Source organism: Leptodactylus fuscus, chromosome 7, assembly GCF_031893055.1.
Source record: "Leptodactylus fuscus isolate aLepFus1 chromosome 7, aLepFus1.hap2, whole genome shotgun sequence".
NCBI lineage: Eukaryota > Metazoa > Chordata > Amphibia > Anura > Leptodactylidae > Leptodactylus > Leptodactylus fuscus.
In genome coordinates this window covers 108,999,318-109,020,656 of record NC_134271.1, presented here as the reverse complement: position 1 = coordinate 109,020,656, position 21,339 = coordinate 108,999,318, and the positions used below count along the sequence as shown (strand labels likewise).

General features: G+C 42.0%; 1 protein-coding gene across 1 annotated transcript in view; it reads right to left on the bottom strand.

Annotated features, from left to right (window-relative positions):
- EXOC5 (exocyst complex component 5) overlaps nucleotides 1-21,324 on the bottom strand; it is a 29,365-nt gene extending 8,041 nt beyond the window's left edge. Inside the window, exons 1-13 of the mRNA XM_075282754.1 lie at nucleotides 21,173-21,324; nucleotides 15,322-15,416; nucleotides 13,732-13,879; nucleotides 10,658-10,852; nucleotides 8,201-8,265; nucleotides 6,952-6,980; nucleotides 6,752-6,861; nucleotides 5,873-5,917; nucleotides 5,643-5,783; nucleotides 3,403-3,485; nucleotides 2,078-2,287; nucleotides 1,816-1,963; nucleotides 634-742 (exon numbers count right to left, since the gene is read on the bottom strand). Of these exons, the coding sequence (XP_075138855.1) occupies nucleotides 634-742; nucleotides 1,816-1,963; nucleotides 2,078-2,287; nucleotides 3,403-3,485; nucleotides 5,643-5,783; nucleotides 5,873-5,917; nucleotides 6,752-6,861; nucleotides 6,952-6,980; nucleotides 8,201-8,265; nucleotides 10,658-10,852; nucleotides 13,732-13,879; nucleotides 15,322-15,416; nucleotides 21,173-21,199 (1,405 nt within the window). The 5' untranslated portion in view covers nucleotides 21,200-21,324. The remainder of the gene's footprint in view (nucleotides 1-633; nucleotides 743-1,815; nucleotides 1,964-2,077; nucleotides 2,288-3,402; nucleotides 3,486-5,642; nucleotides 5,784-5,872; nucleotides 5,918-6,751; nucleotides 6,862-6,951; nucleotides 6,981-8,200; nucleotides 8,266-10,657; nucleotides 10,853-13,731; nucleotides 13,880-15,321; nucleotides 15,417-21,172) is intronic.
- Between the last annotated feature and the right edge of the window lie 15 nt (nucleotides 21,325-21,339).

Sequence of the window (21,339 nt, the reverse complement as noted above, 5' to 3'; positions counted from 1 at the left end):
AACCCCACGGTTCAGTTGTTTGCTTGGGGTGTGCAGCTCCCCGGATACTTTACATGCCGGGTGCTGCGCTGTGCAATGTCTGCATCACCCACCCATTTAAGTGTACCTACAACCACCACTATCAAGAATATGGTGAATAAGCAGCCCATGAAATGCTTGGACCTGTCTGCCCTGGAAAATAGCTGATCTTTATATATTGCACACTCCATTCATTGTAATATGGATCAGAAAAGAAGCGACATAACAAGGAAAAATGGAGGAAGAGAAAAGCAAGAGGATAGAGTGACATGATTCCACCTCTGCTGTCTGTCCAACGTCTGTTTAAAGATATACTGCCATATATAAACACACTTATGGCTACTTCTTCCACATTAGACAATAGGTATGATCTGATAGGGGTCATTAACGAAAGTAAATCTAGGAAATGCTACATAGAATTAAAAACTCACTGCTGATGCCTTACAAAAACAGAGTCACATAGGCCCACAGGTTGTTTATGGCACAGAAGCTCTACCTTATTATCTTCCCACGACCCATGAACAAATTTGGCCATCCAAGGAGAAGAACCCCTACAAGTAAAAGGCCTTGCAACTCAGACAAGATCAGGTATTATAGAATTAAGAAGACCTTTACCTGCTAATCCGATTTCCAAGGCATAGTCAATGTGTTCAATGCACAGGTAATCAACAAGTATTGAAAATATTCTGAATGCATTCTTTGGGAGATCGGATGGATCGGAAAGCTGAATACATAAAAAGGAAATAATGGTCAGCGTGTGTGTGTATATACTTCTGTATCTATATACACAAACACATAGAGATACACATAATAAAGGAGACAGTAGTGGCTGCTGCAGGGACAATACAGTATACATGATACGTGGCAGCTACTCAGATTAATATAATACACTGTTGCTTCAATCAGAGTAAGGTCTCATTCACATCTGAGCCCGGTCTCAGTTCATACAGGTTTTCGTTTCCTGCACAAAACAGAGCAGGAGACGGAAAGCTGCAGGACTCTTTCATACCCGTTCATTTGAATGGGTTTGAAAGATGTCTGGCCGTGAGCGCCAGTGAGTGTTTTATGCTCTCCACCGCGAAACCGTTTTTTTTTTTTTTTGTTTGTTTTTTTTTTAAAAACTGGACACAGAGTCAGACATGCAGTACTCTGTGTCCGGTTTTAAAAAAAACCCAAAAACCGGTTTCGCGGCGGAGCGCATAAAACGCTCACCGGCGCTCACGGCCGGACCCGGTCTGACAGCTTAGAGCATGAGGACTGGTATTGTTCACACATGACAGCTTCTTATGATCTTGTTCTATTGAAACAGGTTGTCACATCATAATAAGTTTAAAAGGGTTTTCCAGGACTGTAATACTGATGACTTATCAGTAGGGGCTGTGGTCCTACAGAAGCTGACACTGCACCGTACGTTGTGTGTCGTGGCTGTAGCAGGTTACTGCAGCTTAGTGCCATTCCATTAATTGGTACAGAGCTGCCGTACCATACATGGCAATTAAATAATATACAGATTTGCTCCTGTAACCACAGCACTACAAATAATCGGTGACAGTAGCTGGACTCCCATCAATCCTTAAGATAGCTCAGCAATATTCAAGCCCTGGGAAATCCTTTGAAAATTTATTTTTGATTTACTGTACATCATTTTTGTATCCCGAACACAAAAAAGTTTACTCCCTATAGTGTCTAGAGATCGAATGAATGGTGAAAAAAAGAAATAAATTATATGAAACACACAAGGGAACAAATAACTAAACCTCGGATTTTATGTATTGGTGTAAAAATTCGGCAATTTACCTTATGGCATCTTTCAAAGGCATGTTTGGTTTCTTGTAAAAGGTTCACCACCACTTCCTGTGCCAAAAACGTCTCACCATGGGTTTCTATACTTGGCCCCAGGGGCAGATTTGTGCGTTGTCTAATCCTTTCCTTGAGGTCTTGAATTCTGTTATAGAATAAAAAAAAAAAAAAGGATCACAATGAAACTGTTTTATCCATCCAAGGCATCCATTCCCCATAGGAAATAGATTACATTATGAAGTGTGATGTAGTCACTCACCCTCCAGTTCCAATAGGTCTCTTCTGATGGTTCTTGGAATCGTAATATCGCTGTAAGATTCCCGAACTCCGACTTTTTAAGTAACCAATTTCTACATCAATATAGTTCTCCAAGTAAGAAATAAAAATGGATTTGATCAGCTTGGACAAAAAAGTCTGCTTATCCGTGCCCAGATTAAACTCCATAAGTTTAGCAGAAAGGCCGGTAGTTCTGTGTAAGAATTAGACAAAATGGTTAAAAAAAAAAAAAAAAATGCTAAATCAGCTTCTAAAACTACGGCAGCTTCTAATCATGTTCAACTTCAGCACAATGTCTCGAGAAAATAATCCCTGTCCTTAAACTGTATCATCCACATGGGAACTCCCTCTATCAACCAGGAGAAAAATCTGCCAAGAAACAGTAGCCCCCACTCGGCCAGACTCAGCCCGGCTAGGTACTTCATTGCCCACTGAAAATAAATAAATCACTATAGTTTTGGGTTCACAGCACCTATAATATGTCGCCATGGCTACAGACTACAAACTCTGTGTAGTCCTATGCTGCAGAGTGTGTTCATCTCTTCAATCTGCCCCCTCTATTGTTTCACAGTACATGGAGGGAAATCACAGCCTGACGGCAAGATCGGGCTACACAGTGTTTTACTGTAGTCACAAAACACTGGTCGACTTTTTAAAACATCCTTTTGTTCATTCCATTTTTTTTCTTATATTTTAGATCCGTCTGGAAAATAAAACAATATGCTGCAAAGCTTTATATACTGAACAGGTCTCTATGTCAGCACCCTATGCAAGTGTTTAGCACAGACCATAAGTGGTCCATGCTGAAATATCTTTGAAAGAAAGCAGAATGTCCATATACCATAACTCATTCACATGACAACTACAGACAATCCTTGGTATTACTAGTGACATATGAATGTACGGCACGGGACTACTAAGGCCACCGACTATCAGCATTAGTCATGTGAATTATGTAGGCAAAGACTGCAAGACTGGCTGCACTGATATGGGGGGGGGGGATTAAATAATGATTATAGGTTATTTCTTATATTTTTTACCACTTCATGCTTGTAACCTCCTTTACGGTGTACGCCCAATTTGCTATGCAAATTAAAGCCCACCCCCCACTTCTATCCACATCAAGAAAAAAAAAAAAAAAAAAGCTATCTCCAGAACCGCAACAAAAAGTTCAAAGTAAGGATATTCTTCAAGACAACAATTTCAGTGTATTGTGCCTGCAGCTCACACTTAGATAAACAGCCCCCCCCCTTCGAAAAAACATACACACATTGCTCAAAATAAATTTGCCAAATAAATCAATTTCACCTTGTGTACAGATCATAGAGATTCTTCAGATATTGTTCTGCATCCGATTTTCTGCATTCTTCCAAATGCTCCTTCACAAAATTCTAGAGTTAAATTTGGGGAGAGAAAGGCAGAATTTGAGAGAGTTTGAGAAGGAGCAGATTATGTGTGTCCTGTCCAATTGGTCACAGCACATGTAAACAGAATTAGGAATGCCAAGATTTTCTTTTCATCTCAATGTAAATAAGCTAAATCTAATCTCATGTGGTATCAGGCTGCTAGGGATAGAGCACAACTACTAGGTACATGTCAGCCATGAGAAGTATAGCACACAGGTACCCCCACCCCATAAACCACAAGATTCTCTAAAATGGCTATATATATATATATATATATATATATATATATATATATATATATATATATATATATATATATATATATATATATATATATAGCGCCATTTTAGAGAATATAATAATTAGAGAATATATACAGTTCTAGTTTCTTTAATTTGATTTTACCATGATATATATATATATATATATATATATATATATATATATATATATATATATATATATTGGAGGGAGAAGGCATAGCAACCCAGAGGTCAGATCATGTGCTCTTGGGCCCAACGAGGCCCGAACCCCTGGGTTCATCATCATTACCCTCCAGATCAGGTAACCCCTGTAAGCCTGGCGTACAAAAGCCAGTCTTAATAAATCTGTCCCAATGTATATAAATAGAGCATTAAAAAATATATATTATGTGCTAAAATCTAGTCTAATCTCAAAGGCTGTCTGATGCATGAAGATGCTCCGGCTTCTTCACAAATCTGGCAAACATTCATCTGCCAAAATGGAAATCTATGCCAGTTAGAAAACTTAGTGAGTTACAATTAATATAATTAATATGTCGGGCTAAGTCGACCCCTCCCTCATGCACATAGTATAACAAGTGCGGCGCAGAATGGGGGTTGTATTACACGTTTAGCACAAAAGAGGGCATTGTGCCAAATTTTCACCACAATATCACCTGGTTTTCTGGGGTAGAAAGATTGATAGAGCCCCATCAATATCTGTACAAACAGCAGCAGGTGTGCACTTTATGGCAGCTGTGGTAAACAGGACTTGCAGGTCAGAAAAAGATTATAGATTCTTAGTATTCCGAAGGCAAAAATGTACAGCCTCCTCCCCTAGAGAGTGAAGGGAACGCTACATACACAGCTGAATCTATGTGTATCCTGCCTTTCTCTAGGATGCCAGCAGCACAATAGGGTATTAAAAATGCTGCACCCACCACCAACCATGTTGCAGATTATATAGCAAAGATGACAAGCGAGGTCCAGAAAACAGGAAATGGCCACAAAAAAAATTACCATGTGCAGTCGGCTCTGCCCGATAGCAGAGCCGACTGCACATGCGTAGAAGTTTGACCCCCAGTGCCGGAAGAAGACGAAGGGAGAGGCTGTTCTAGAAGAAGGTAGAGGTGGCGCTGGAGAGTTCTCTCGCAGCATTGGGGACGCCCCCAGTGCTGTTTGAGCGCTGGACCCGCCCCCCAGTGCTGCGAGAGATCTCATTTGCATACTGAAGAAAACCGGGATTTCTACCGAACAGCGGTGCGGAGAAGACATCTAAAGCTAGGAGAAGAATAGCCTTTCTTAGGCAGGTCTTACACGACCGTATTGAATGTACGGTCCGCGAGTTGCTGATCGGCAACATAGACTCCGCAGAAATCCGTGTCCTGCCGAACTTGCCCATAGAGTTCTATGGGTGAGTCCGTGCAATGCCGCAATTCACGGCCATTATGGACATGTTCTATAAATTGCGGACCACGGTTGCAGCCCGGCCACACCACGGATAAAATACCCGGTGGTATAAGAGGCCACATTGAATACAATGTGTCTGCAAATGGTCCACAATTGAAAACCCTCAATTGCGGACCATTTGCGGATTTACATTACGGCCGTGTAAGACCAGCCTTAAGACTATTCCTACGAGTTAGTCAGAAAAAAAGGGTATCCAATGATAGGATCCCTTTAACAAGCATTTTGTTGGACTGCATGATTTAAAAGACTGATCAACAGTGTAGGATGGGCTGACAGTCACTTACTCCTATTGCAATAGCTGGTATCATTGGCTGAATGCACATACTAATAGAGGGCATAAGGGCAAACAGCTATCAGATAGGTCGCCAGGAAAGGGTTATTATCAAGCAATAACTGGAGAGGAGTCTCGTGAATAATTATTATTACATACCTGGATTTTGATTTCAAAAATGTTTTGTATAAGTTTTGCCAAAATTATTTCAGGATTGCTGAAAATGTCCCCAACTTCCTTGTTGACACGTTGGCACAACACAGCTGAGTCCTCAAATATGTCATTTCTCATGTACGCCCCCTAAAGTATAACAAACCATCATAACCATTGCTGTTAACATGACTAAATACACACACACATATTGTACTAAGTATGACAGCTCACATTACCTCCTGGCACTGATTTATGTACACATCCACACAGTGGGAATAGCCCTATGGAGAGAAGGAGGAGATGAATCAGAAATACGACTCTATGGGTCACGTCAATAAGACTGCTTATGCCTTGTTAGATCCCTAGCAGATCAGTTGAGCTCCAATAATTTAGGGTGGGTGGGTGGGGGGGGGAGTCCGTTTCCCCTACATCAGATTACTTTAAACACCAGGTTACTAGGTATCAGATCTACACTTCAAAAATGGCACATAACCAGCGCCAGCTTCACAAAGACAATGCAGGGAACTGCTCCATTTCTCAGAATTGTCTTTCTCATAACTGGTTAGGGTCCCAGAAGCCGAAGCCCTAAAATCATCAAGCGGCATATGCTAGCAATACATCATCCCTTTACAGGATGGCATTAACCCTTTCAGTGAAGCAAAGTGCAGCCTGTTCTCTTTTTGTCAGTTTCATGTGGTTCCTTTCCACACTCTAAAAAAACCACATTCATAGCTTTAAAATGGTCCTGGCTTGTATTAAAAATATGGAAATTAGATTGTGAGTCCCACTGGACACAAAGAATTATTCTGAGTAGAGATGAGCGAATACTATTCGAAACAGCATTTTCAAATAGCACGCTCCCATAGGAATGAATGGGAGCGGCCGGCGTACAGGGGATTAAGCGGTCGGACGCCGGCTGCGTCCTTTCATTTCTATGGAGCAAGGTATTCAAAACGTCGCTAATTCGCTAAGATCGCTAATTCTGAGCTGATCTTTGTACCACCCTGTGGAATAAGTTGGCAATATATAAACAATAAATAAAATAGGAAATTATTCATTCTTTTCATCTAGTAATATTTAGTCATGTAACTTAAGAACTGATCAGACATTAATACCTTAAAATGAAGCAATACTGCGGCCACTTCCCTCATTCGAGATATCTCCCCCCTCCGCTGCGCACTTGTGAACTCCTGAATTAACTGGTGTTCTAGGTCATGGTATTTACCTGTAACAAGCCATAAACCATGGTCAATTCATGCACAGCACAATCCAGAGAAACGAGAAGAAAGCACAGACTTCTGGAACATATACTTACTAGCAATTTTAGATTTCACTTCAGCAAATCTAAAGTAAAAAAATAAATAAAAAAACAGTCAACGTCAGAAATGTGATAATGAAATTCTAAATAGTTAATTTATAATAAAAGTATAGTTATACATTAGAAATCTTATCTATAAGACAGCAGGCTGGCCATCTCAGACTGTTTAAATGAATGTCACTTTATTAGACTGAGACTATCCATGGGTAGCTTGTACTTTACCAGTCACTAGCTGTTAGCTACCACCGCAGTCTTGGGGTTAAGCATAGGGATTGTAGTTGCTGTCACTATCATACTACGTGCTTGCAGTGTCAATAAGGGTGGTGAAAGACTGTGCTGATGCCTTTAATAGATATCAGGATAGACTGAATACAGAACATGGGAGCACTACGCCCAAGTGAGTGAAGCTTAAGGCCTCATGCACACAAGTGAGTGAGCAGGCTAAGGCTCTTCTATCAGAGGGGAGGTCCGATGCTCCATTCCAATAACAATAGAGCAGGTCCTATGTTGCTCTGTGACATCGAAATGAAAAACAACCACCTAATGAAGACAATGGGGAAGGTAAGCCACGCGACTGTCATCTGAGTTCTGCTATCAAATCAGACCTTTCCCACCCCCTTGGCGTGCTCACTCGGTCACATGCATATAGCCGAATATTGTAGGATGTTTCTGAAGAATTGACAGGTCCTCTTTGAGAAAAGTGCCATATGCATGTGGTGGTTGGTCTTGGCAATTAATTGAAAAATTCATTGAACGTTAGCTCAATAGTTCGACATTAACGTGCTCATATCGATTATTTCAATTATTTTGCATCCACGCCATCCTGTCTCTTGCTGCCATTGGCTAAAGCAATGTCACTAACTGTAGACTATTCAACCAAGATTGCTGATAAGTGAATGACCAAAACCAAAATTCAGTGGTTGTGGCTTATAACTAGGGGACATGGCATGTAAAAAGTGGAATGTCCTAAATTGTCCATCAAACTGAATGCATCTTCTGCAGGGAACAGAACTGTGAATTGTACCTACTGCAAATAGCAAATGTGTAACATTAAGTCATCAATGTCTCCATCTAATATGCTCAAGTATCTGATAGTCTTGAGGACTTGGAGACTGAAGGTTGAGTTGTGGCCTGTGCTATATATGAGGCATTAAACCTTCAATTACTACAGATGTCAATTTCCAGTGCTACGAGAGCAAAAGATGGAATAAGACAGGACCCCACACGGGTGTCACAAAATACTTACCTATCAAATGGTAGTTCTTGTGCAATTAAATGCAACTTCTGAATGATATCAGCAGCCTCCTTTATCTGAAAAATACACAGACTGAGATGATTCTCCCAAACCACAATGAAAGCTGTAAGCAATTCTTTCGATATGGCTTATACCTACCCTGGGCATTGTGCTCTAGCTGTTGCTATGGTACAGAGATAACACCATACAATAACACGGGAAGATGTCAAATGCCCCTTTTTAGGGCAGAAAATTCCTTCCCAACTTCAAATATAGTATTGGAATAAGTCCCTGGATTAATAACCTATCCCATAATTAAAGTTCCCATAACCTGTGATATTTTTGCTTTCAAGAAAGTCATCCAGGCCCCTCTTGAACGTGTATAAGTTATCAGCCATCACTACATCCTGTGGCAATGAGTTCCATAGTGTCACTGCTCTTATTGTAAAGAGGCCCCATCTACTATTATGGTAAAACCTTTCTTCCTCTTGTCACAGTTACAGGCCTTAGTACAGAGATCAATGAAAAGTTCTCTGCACAGTCCTTTCATATATTTGAATGTTGTAATTAAGTTGTCCCTAAGCTGATCGGATTTTTCCAAGCTGGACGATCCCAGGTTTCAGAACCTTGGGATTGTCCATCCCCTTATTTACCATAGTCACCCTCCTCTGTGCCCGCACTAGTTCTTCTATGGCTTTCTTATGTAAAGTTGCCTAAAATTGTGCACAGTATTCTACACGTGGCCTGACAAGTGATTTCTACAGAGGCAAAACTATATCCTTGTCATGGGCATCTATTACTCTCTTAGTGCATCGCATGATTTTATTTGCCTTGGCAGCAGCTGCCTGGCACTAGTTGCTAAAATTAAGCTATTTCAGTGGCAGTTTTATCCAATTTTTTATTACTTAATACACAAACTAATTGTTAAATTGTTTCCATGGGCCAGATATATAACCATCCTTGTTTTAATGTATGGTAAATGCTTCTTTTTCCACTAGCTGAGTAACCTGCTCAATCTTCAGGCCAATGAAGGTAACGGGAGCAGGAAATCTTATTGCCATAAAATCCATGGTGTGAACCTACTCTTACAAACGTTTTCCACTAGTCCAGTGGTTCTTAACCGGGGTTCAATCGAAACCTAGGCCCTATGCATGGTTCATTTTGTGTACCTGTAAAAAACACTATGTCTTGAATTTGAAAAAAAAATCATAATTGATTTATCACTAAAGAAGGGTTCGGTGAATGTGCATATGAAACTGGTGGGTTCGGTACGTCAAACAAGGTTAAGAACCACTGCCCTAGTCCAAGTATTCTCATTTTATTGTGGTACAGTATAAAATGCCTTTGAATAATCCCGGCACACTACAACTACAGCCTCCGATCAGATTAGCCTGACAACACTGATCCCACATGAATCCATGCTGCTACTGGGTTATCAGTTTATTATCATTGAGATACCCCAGGATGAAATCAAATAGAAAGCCTTGAAATCATTTTCCAACAATAGAGCTTAAAACACATAGATCTATAGTTTGCAGGACTACTTTAGACCCCTTTTTGACTACTGGTTCCATATTTAATAGGTGGCAGTAATATGGAACTGATCCAGTCATTATTGAATCCTTAAAGGGATTTCCAGGAATTAGGCAAACTACAGAGGCGTCAGACGCAGGTGTAACATAACCATAGTTTGTCCGGTTCCTGGACAACCCCTTCAAATATTAGATATAAGCGTCTGTCTATCTAGGTACATAATTCCCTCAGACATTGAGGGACTATGCTATCCAGTCTGAATGAGTTGTCTGTTCCAAAAGGAATAAATCCGCACTGACTTTTGGGGAGGCCCATTGATTCTGTATAGTATACTACCACATTACTTATGCAAGCTCTATTAGATCACATGGAACTTCATAAAGGAGCAAAGCTTAGTTTGGGACCTCTCTTTATGCACCAGAACACCCTGGTAGACCTGATCCACCCATACATTAAATAAATGGCCACTTATATGATGGACAACTGTGTAATGAGATCTTATATTTTCCCTAAATGGAAAATATAAGGGTCCACTTTCTCTAACCCCTTCTACCTATATAAACTGGGTTCTCTTTATGACTTTTCAGTTATTTAGATAAAATCTGGATAATTGCAGCATTCTCCTTCCGTTTTTAATGCGCGCCTGTGAAACAGCTAGAAAGACATAAAAAAAAAAGCCTATGTGTTTGTTGAATTAAACATCCAGGCAGCTGGGCAGAAAATCTAACATAAAAAAGACCAGTTAACAACATTTTAAAGTATAAATAAATGTGGAAGCGCTCGGCGGGATAATGGAGTAAACGCGCACTTGTGAACAATTAAACTTTAACGAGTCCGTCTCTCAACGGCTGTAAGTGTGACCAGCACAAGTCCAAGCAATTAGGGCAACGCTGCTTGTCGCTTGCAATCACTTCACGCCCTGCTGGCAGCCCTTACCTTTTCAGAGTTGTTAAACACATCAGACTGCAGATTTCCATCCAGAAACTCATTAAAATAGGTCATCAGTTTTTGGGCCTCCACAGCTCGCTGCCGCGGCGTGTTCACCCCCTCCAACTGGTCACCAAGATGACACACCTTCGTCGCCACATAGCTGATATGCTCATCAAGCTCTTGAAAATGCTGGAAAGCAATCTGAAAGGAAGAAAAGAGAAGATGGCTTATTGTACAGTGACACAAATATACAATATACATACAGATGGAATAGGCTCTGGTCACATATAGGTTATGGTTTATATTCATAGACAGAAATGTATGACTGACACTGGCAATGGCCGACGAAACCCGCTGCTTATAATGGGATTTATCAGGTTCCACCACTGGCAAAGAAGGAGATGTGACTCTAGTAATAGAGATATACACAGTCCAGTCATATTAATGTGACCAGCTCCTACTTTTGACATCAACGTTAAATAACCAATTGCAGAAGGCACGTGTCATCAGCCATCTGTGTGCACTCATCATTGTGGAAGGCACGATGGATCAACACAAGTATGCATCTATCCTTGCGGACCATGTTCACCCCGACATGCGAATTGTTTTTCCTCAGGATAATAGCATCTACCAGCAGGACAATGAGACATGTCATAAAGCTCGCAGTGTACGTGCCTGGTTTGAGGAGCACCAGGATGAGTTTACCATACTCCTTTGGCCAGCAAATTCCCTGGACTTGAACCCAATCGAGAATCTGTGGGACCACCTCGATCGGGTTGTTCGTGCCATGGATGCTCAACCGTGTAACCTAGCGCAGCTGGCCACGGCACTGGAGTCGGCATGGCTCAACATCCCAGTGAACATCATCACAACATCCGCTCTTTTCCTGCACGTCTCACAGCGGTCCGCTCTGCCAAAGGTGGTTGTTCTGGATTTTGACAGGTGGTCACATTAAAGGGGCTCTATCATTGGGAAAAGTCATTTTTAACTAATCACATCCTTGCATAGGTTTTAGAAAGGCTACTTCACACCTACCTTTGGTATGTAAATTGCCTCAGTAGTTTCTGAATAAGTCAATTTTTATTCATATGCTAATGAGCTTCCAGCCAGCACAGGAAGTTCCCAGCAGCACTGGTCCCTGATATTATCTCCTACGTGTGTGCAAACAGGAAGATTACTCATCAGCAGCAGCAGCCTGTACAGTATACTCCAATAGGAAACAATAGCAAAGAGGCGCACAATGCATCGTGCACCAGTCTAATTAGCAAATGAATAAAAACGGACTTATTCAAAAACCACTGAGGCAATCTACATACTAAAGGTAGGTGTGGAATAGACTTTCTAAAGCCTATGCAAGGATGTGATTAGTTAAAAATTACTTTTCCCAGTGACAGAGCCCCTTTAATGTGACTGGGCTGTGTATAAGATTCCTGTATAAATATTTCTGAAGATGCCTTGATCCATGTAATGGCCCTTTTTCCTGACTCTCGAATTTTCTCTCTTTCTTTGGCTTCAAGGTACTCAAGTACTCCAACACTGAGCATACTGTTAATTGGGTATTGCAATTGGGTATATGCCCTATCCGTTAGGAAGGCACAGGATTTTTTTTTCCATCTGTTTTTAATGGAGAAGTGGTAGTCTAGTTGTAGAGCGTTTGGCTATGTGTGGCACGCCCACTGAAACAAAAAGAAGAGTGCGCATTCTGCCTGACCATTGTGCAATCACCACTACATTCAGAATGGAGTACAAAAATATCCCATCTCCTGATAAGTGGGGGCCCCTTTAATATAACTGCAATTCAGGATCTCTGTCAACCCTCTACTGACATATGTAGGTGAAAGTCCTTTCCCCTCTACCCTACTACCACATAGCCAGCTGCTGAGATCAGATAAGAAACATGCAACTCCACAAATGTAGAAGACGACATAAGTCGCTAATCCTTTTATACTGATATATCACCAGGCAATTTTTTAAAGAAAAGAACATAAGGTAGTCAAGTCATGTAAGCCCACATGCCACCTTACCACCTAAAGTGCAGCACTGCAAAGCAAACATCTGCCGCTGTAAGAGTACCTGGAGAAAGCAAACCAGTAGCCCAACAGCAGCCTTAAACATTGACTCTATATAAATTGACGGCTGTTTGTCTGCATCTATTTATTAAATCCATTAAAGGAATGCTAAAAAAAAATGATGTGAATGGCCCCTTGTTAGTACTTGTTATAGTTGATCAGGTATGAAACATGTTCTACATCCCTGAGTCATGTGAAAGATTCTTTCCTTTTAGCATAGAAAGTGAAGGATCAGCACTGTGCTAAAGGCTCAAAGCACAGGCGAATTACTCACTTACAGATACCGGGAGAGAGACATTCTGTCCTGTATGGTCAACATAAGGGATAGAGGATTGCTAAATATGGAAGGATCACATGACTCACAAACAGGCCGTGTTTCTGAGTCATCTGGCCATCTATGGTTACCCTTTGACAACTATGGAATGAAGACTCTAAAAATAAGACTCATCAAAGACCACAGTGGATATTGTTATACGATACCCCCTGTATAATGGAATACAGTCTCATCTGGTAACTGTTCATTTCCCAGCAAGACTTTTCTTCATTGGCCATGCACTAGGCTAAAAATCTACAAAACCCAATTTGGGAGACATTGCCCCATAACAGACTAAATTGAAAAAAAACTAAAACTACATGGTCCCAGCAGTCTGCAATGATTGTGGGGGTTGTCCACAATGTGAAGTAAAAAAGGTGGCATTGCATTGTCCACAGGCTACTACTTTGGGAAGTGACCTTAACTCCTCCCCAAAATACAATATGATCAGATTACTTTGGACTGTGTAGTGGCAAAACAGAGAAGCTGCAGTTTAACTACTATTCAAGTGAACAGGAGCCGGCCTGCAGTACCTGGTGTGACCACTACCCAGAGCAAAGAGGTATCCGCTTTCTGTTCCATTCCCTATGTATCAACTAAGAACCGTTGACTGATCGCAGTGCCAGATGTTGGACCTCCATTATTTTAATACCAATATAATATTTTTAACCCAAAAAAACCTTTATCCTATTGTTCACCTGGTTGCTTTTCTGAAGTTCCTGCACTTTTCTTGCAAACTCTTTAGCTTCCTTTTGGCATTGATGTTCTAATTTCTCTACTTTTCTTTGGATCCTTTCATCCATGATCTTTAGCTCTTCGATATGGTTGACAAATTGTTCCAGTAACCTGCAAGAGAGACAACTGATCTAATCTTATCTGCTACGAAATAGCAACATAACAACTGACTATTAAAAGGAGTTTATCCACAAAATCAACGTAACCCCTATTCACAGGAACAAGGCAAGTGGATGATCGTTGGGTGATCCCACCGGTCATGAGGGTGGGGGTTCTCTGCAGCCCAGTCTTAATGGAGCAGTGTTTGGGCAGTGCAGGCCTCAGCTCCATTCACTTCAATAGGACTGACAAATATAGCCAAAGCACAGCACTACTGTATAATGCAGATGATGTCTCCATTTGTTTTGTTGAAATGAGTGGAGCCGAGGGTGTAAGTTGATATCATAGGCAAAGCCTTTAGCTAAATGTAAATAAATGTCAACATTTCCTTAGAACAACACCACAAAATAAGATGGCTGGAAATAGACTTACAGCATGCTCAACTATTCAACAAAAATTTGCATAAATTGATAGTACAATGTGTGTACATGAGCTAGCCGATGGTGACTACCAACCAGCTATGATATGCGCCATACTCTGCCCACAGAAAGTAAAGGAGAATCTTCCCCTTAAGTATCTCAGAAAGTGCAGTAGGATCATATATAGGACATTACAGAGAAGCACTGACCTGTATTGATGGGAATAAAGCATTTGGGATGAAATAGAAACTTCCTATTCAGGCCCAGAAGCCTGTCACTTCTCCTGCTCATTATTCTTCTCTCAATAAACGAATTAAGAGCTATAATTTGATACCACTGTGGCCTGACAGCCCATCTTGAGAGCAAGACAGATTCCACAAAGATTTTAGAGCAAATTTAAAGAGGACCTTTCACGTCCACAGAGATGTGCAAAATTACATACCGTTAGAAAGCTCTTTCCACTGTCAAAAACACAGACCTTACAGACCTAGCGTCATTGCTGAGCTGTGAAGATCAACCCCCCCCTCCTTCCCGGCAGCACAATGCTTTGGAAGAATACTGTCAGAGCGAGTGTTCCTCACAGCCCATCGATGACACTAGGCTGTAAGGCACACGTTTCTATGACAGTGAAAATATATCGGTGATGAAACTACCAGCAGCGATATCTTGAGCACTGTCGGCTTTCTAGCAGTATATAATATCACACATCTCTGAGTTCAGGAACAACAGAAGAGCAGGAAAAACACATTTCTAGCTATCCTGCATCTTGTTTGTTAACTTTTGTAACTGAAGATAAAGCCCTGATGCATATATCTTCTGTTGCAAACATGACCGAAGATACCTTCCATCATGTTGTTTGCATTCGTGTCTTCTCTGCAACAGTTTAATGGCAGATTCTGTCATCCTATGACGGAAGACAGCAACGGACATTAACAACGGTAGTGTGAACGCCTCCTTAGCCTGAGGCCCAACACTTTCTAATTTGCCTCTGAATATAATATAATGGAAAAGCTACAAAAAAAATACCAAAAATACCTTTTCGGATCAAATGTTTCTCCGCCTCCTCTGGATCCGCCTCCTTTAGTTCTCCATGCCAGTCGCTCGATGTATTCATCAGCAACAAATGGCTCCTAAAGACAGAACCACACGATTATTGTTACAGATATAAAGATAAACTCTGTCCCCCGTACACTTTCTCACTATGTCTGGTAAGCAGGTGTGATGCCAATGTATCGCCTCCACCAATAACATCTATCATATGATTATAGGGTACAGGTCAGCTGGAACCCTTCATATTATAATATTTAGACCAAGTATACCAGCAGAATGACAGAGAATGACAGAATTGATGGATATTATCTGTGGGTCACACAATGTGAATATATCAGTACCACCACCTAACATTGCCTTCAGCTACACAAAATGACTGCTATGTCAAGTTCTGGTCACTAGCTTACTGCTGGTCCTTATTTTTTGGAGCAGGGTATAAAATTTTGTAAAATTTGAAAAATGGTTCACAAAAACCTCAGAACAACGGGGAAACACGGTGGTTCAGTGGCTAGCACCGCAGCCTTGAAGCGCTGACGTCCTGGTTCGAATCCCGCCAGGAACAACATCTGTAAGGGGGGGGGAGGGGCCTTCATTTAGTGCTGTACTCTGCTTTCTCCTAGAATAGATCCCACAATTTACTGCAAAATAAGCAGTGACAATCCACTTCCTTCCATTGTCCAGGGAAGAGCAGGAAATGTTCTTCCACACAACATGCGAATAGCAGAAACAGCCAGGAACACACAAGTCTTTCAGGGTGAAAATGGATCACGTATAAAGTTCTGCATATTAAATAGACCTAGACTTAAAATGTCATTTCTTAATGCTGTTTGCCATATACTATTTCACTTTATAGCACAGGTTGATACGGTTACATGAATGTGGTTTAATACTATTGTGAAAACTGTATTATATTTTTAATTTGGATAAATCAGTAGTATAGTGTGTAGTAGATGAAAGAAATCACACTATTTCTGCCCATTACATTTTTTTGCAGGCTCTCTCTAATTCTCCTTAAAGGGGATGTCGGGCATAACCACTTTTACTTTGAGGTGACGAAAGGTGAAAACAAACAAAAAAACACCCAAAACATACTGACCTGTCCCTGGTCCTCCGATGTCTTCCAGGGCAGTCTGGTTACCAGCCCACACCAGGAGACATAAGAGCACCGGGACAGGTGAGTAAGCCGTTATTCCCACTTTCCCTCATGAAAAAAGGGTTATCCTAGACATTCCCCTTAATGTTATTGGTGAAGACTAGTTGCTAAGATGCTACGAGAATCTGTCCCCAAACATTTGCTCACTCAGAAGCAGCAGCAGGGTCTTAGAAGACCTTACATAGAGGTGCTGGTCTGTCTTTATGTGATGCACTTGAAGCAAGATAAAATCTTCCTATTATCTGCTGCAGTCTTCATGTCTCTTTCTCACTCCTCCTCTCTCCCTTTTCCATAGACTTCTATATGGATAGCTGTATTTTGATTCCTCTGTGAGCTGACAGTCCATCTTGAGAAAGCTAGGATGAGGTCAGCAGAGATGCTCTTATGTGCATGGCCAGCATTAGACACTACAATCTGTACTGACTGCAGAATCTAAGCAGTTGGAGGTGCCAGTGTCCATTAAAGGAAAGTTGGATGAACTTTCCGATCTTGTCATAATCGACCAGCTATCTCATTGAGGTTGTGAACAGCAGATGTCATGGTAAAGAGGGATTTTCCACTGAAAACGCATGCTACCATAATGGAGTCATCAAAGGTGTACAAGTACCATTAAATGGCTGGGATAAGAAGTCTTCTTGATCTCTCTACTAAAGGGATTGTCCATGAATTTCAGGACACAGGGAGGTATGAGGTTTTTGTATGCTTCTCCATCCCTGGATCATGAAATTTGTGGAAACCCCTTTAAGAGCAGAGAAGTGCGTGCCAATAACAGCTACTCTCTTGCTGCTGATCACATATGCACAACAGCTATGCCCATGCAGGCCACTAGACATAGATTCAGGGTAGGTAAATCATGACGAAAATTTACAGCAAAGTTTTTAATTGCTCCATGGGGGGCTGCACCTGTCTTCAGAACAAGGAACCCTTAACTCCATCCTGCCTGGTGAGGAGCTTCTGTGAGGGTGTCAGCCAATCAGAGGCTGACCTAGGATTCTGCAGAACATCTTGGAGCATCACTGCTCCACCACCCACACGCAGAATGGAGGTCAGGAACACCATGGACCTGAATGGAGAGTCTCTGCTGGATCCTTGGCCGAAATGAGAAGAGAGTATGCATATTTTGTTATTTTTCACTTCGGCAGTGGAATAAAATAACTTGGAATGTGACATGTAACTTTAATGCGACATCTGACCACATATAAAAACGCTAAAAAGAAAGGACCTCAAGGGATTTTCTGGGACTTACACATTAACGATGGAGGCCTGGCATCCTGGACCTCAACCAACCATCTGTTTGAAGAGACCTTAGCACTCAGGTAAGTGCCGCTGCCATGTCTTGTTAGTCATTTACAAGCAAACAGGTCATGGGCCAAATGAACTGTGAGGCTGAGGCCCCATGTGCCAAGCCTCACAGCCAAGCGCCATTACTCTGTCCTCCTCCTCCTCCTCCTTGATCTCTTCTCTGCCTTTGACATAGTTGACCACTCCCTCCTGTTAGAAATTCTCTCATCCCTTAGTATCTCAGACCTGGCCCATTCCTGGATCTCCTCATACCTCTCTGACCGCACATTCAGCGTCTCCCACTCACACACCACCTCCTCACCTCGCCCTCTCTCTGTAGGTGTCCCCCAAGGCTCCGTCCTAGGACCCCTCCTGTTCTCCATCTACACCCTTGGCCTGGGCCAACTCATAAAATCTCACGGCTTTCAGTACCACTGTTATGCCGATGACACCCAAATCTACATCTCTGGACCAGACATTACCTCCCTGCTGGCCAGAGTTCCAGATTGTCTAGCGGCTGTAGCCTCCTTCCTCTCCTCCCGCTTTCTCAAACTCAACATGGAGAAAACAGAGTTTATCATCTTCAGCCCATCCTGTATGGCCCCTCCACCTGACCCATCTATCAAAGTTAATGGAACCACAATTACCCCTGTCCCACAGGCCAGATGCCTTGGGGTAACCCTGGACTCTGACCTATCCTTCAAGTCACATATTCAAACCCTCAACACCTCCTGCCGCCTCCAGCTCATGAACATCCACCGAATTCGCCCCTTCCTCACCCAGGAAACTACCAAGACTCTCGTCCAGGCCCTAATAATCTCCCGCCTAGACTACTGCAACACCCTTCTACATAGACTTCCAGCTAACACCCTCGCCCCCCTCCAGTCCACCTTAAACTGCGCTGCTCGCTTAATTCACCTCACCCCGATCTTCATCGCCTGCTCCCCTCTGCCAGTCCCTCCACTGGCTACCTATAGCCCAGCGAATTGAGTTCAAGCTACTAACAATAACATACAAAGCCATCCACACCCTGTCCCCTCCATATATCTCTGACCTCATCTCCCGCTACCTGCCCACAGGTAACCTCAGATTCTCCAATGACCTCCTGCTCCGCTCTGCTCTCATCCGCTCCTCACACAACCGCCTCCAAGATTTCTCCCGTGCATCCCCCATACTCTGGAACTCCTTACCACGACACATAAGACTGACCCCCACAATCACAGGCTTCAAGAAGGCCCTGAAGACTCACCTATTCAGGAAGGCCTACAACCTCCAATAACACTATCACCTCACTGACATCTGTACAGTCTCCCCCTCTCCTTCTGTCTCTACCCCCCTTCCCTCATAGATTGTAAGCCCTCACGGGCAGGGCCCTCTACCTCACTGTGCCAGCCGATCACTGTTAGTATTATATCTACCTGTATATTCTATGCAACCCCCAAATGTAAAGCACCATGGAATTAATGGTGCTATATAAATAAATAATAATAAAATAATAATGTGTGCCGGAAACGCTCCTCTTATTTTTTTGCTGCAGATTTTTCTGTTTTTTTGAGCTAAAGCCAAGAATGGCTACAAAAGAAATAGGAAGTATATAGGAAGTTTTTAGAATTCTACCTTCTGTTCAATCCACTCCTGGCTTTGGCTCAAAAAAAATGCAAAAAAATCTGAAACAAAAAAAGCTGCGTTTCTACTGAAAAGCAGAAGTGGCCCTCATTCAAGTGCTGCTTCTGGCAGATGATCTGGAGGAGGGGGGTGCAGGGTATTGTATCTTAAAGGCAGATCATCAATATGTAACTTCCCAAAAAAAAAAACTTTAAATCACTGTGAAAAATGTAACAATTTTCTCCAGCCTAAGTACATGTGAAAACCTGTGTAAGGTTTCGGTGCAAACATCTGACCCTTCTAAAAAGAGGGGATATCCAAGGCAGCACACCCCTTTAAAGGGTATGTCACAAGTTTAACACTTCAACCACCATCTACTGTATATATTAGATGTGGATTCAGTAGATAACAGCATCCTACAGATATAGAGCTTCACAGTATCCAGTCCCAATTTTCCCTGGACAGGCAAGCACACTCACACTCAATTCTGAGGAAGGATCACAACAGCATATAACCCTCTCCAATGAAAACAGAACCTTGGAAGCGATATTCTCCATGGGATTCATGGGAAGGAGTCAAACAATGACAGCTGTCAATCAACCTATAACTACAGAGATTCACTTTACATGGCAGTCTATGTAGATCTCATCACGCCATCTATAGAGGTTAAGGGTTAATAAAGAATACTAATGACCCATTCTAGGCTGCGTCTTTCATTATATTAATGAATATTGTAGACACAAGTGATGTTCTGCCCATAGAGCCCCACACACCCTCTTAAAGTTCAATGGCTCTCGTACTGGAGTACTGACAAGCTTTCTGGTGTAGTCTCATGTTATAATAACCTAGTATCTTACAAAGGACTTATCTCCTCTGAGGTCTCTGTTTTACTAAATAACTGCATTCTCCCTAATACAGCAACTTTTCCGGACAGTCATGGGATCAGAACAATGCACTGAAAAACGGACAGAATGATTGATGCAAACGGCGCAAATTCTGACTTCATTTGTCATCTGTGACTTTAATATTTAAAAGAACATAATTGGTCTCCTGGCAATGTTTATTTTTATAATGGAAGTCGTCCTGTTCTTTATTTCTTTTCTTTTTTCTTTTTTTTTTTTTTACTAACGTAGGCGTCAAGGACCCACCTGCATCAGTCATTCTTCTAGTAATAACAGACATAACGTCAGTGTGAACATAGCCCAAGATCACATCAATGCTATCACTTGGGGTATGTATATATACATCCTGACACTGTCCAATCCTTGCTGTGAGGGACACACCTCTTTTTTTTAAAAAAAGAACAGTAACACCCAGTTGTCAAATAATACATACACTAGCAGCAAAACCCAGCTAGGAAACAATGATCCAAATTTTTCGTGGTCTTTCCTGATGTTATTGGGTCAATCTCTCACATATCGACAGTAATGTCACCTGTGCCAGCAATAACTGGCCACAGAGACCATGGTGACATTTCCTGCATGGAGAGATCAGGGTCTGTAATAAGTGTATAAGGGTACCCTCATTGTGGGGGCTGGTAACACCCTATAAATGAATTCTGTTCATTGTCACTGGGTTAGTTATTAGACAACACCCCCGGGGGGGTGGTACCTCAATAATAGCAATGAGGAAGGGGCCCTTCTATGTCATCAAGTGTCTCTATTATAGTTACATAGAAAGCAATGCAGATATATACACACATATACACAAGCGGGTGTGTTGCCCCAGCTCCCCTATAACGCAGGGTTCTGCAGCCAGTGTGTACTGGCAGCAACAGAGGATGCGTCACTCACTCACCTCGAACAGCTCGGCTGTGGCGGCCATGGTGCGGTCTATGTGCAGCCCCAAATAACAAGTCCCGGGCAGGCTCCGTCCTCCAGACACAGCACCAGGTAGTTCCCGGGCGGGCGGAGATCAGAGAGCTGCCATTATTACCGGAAGTGAAGCGCTGACAGGGACCGGAA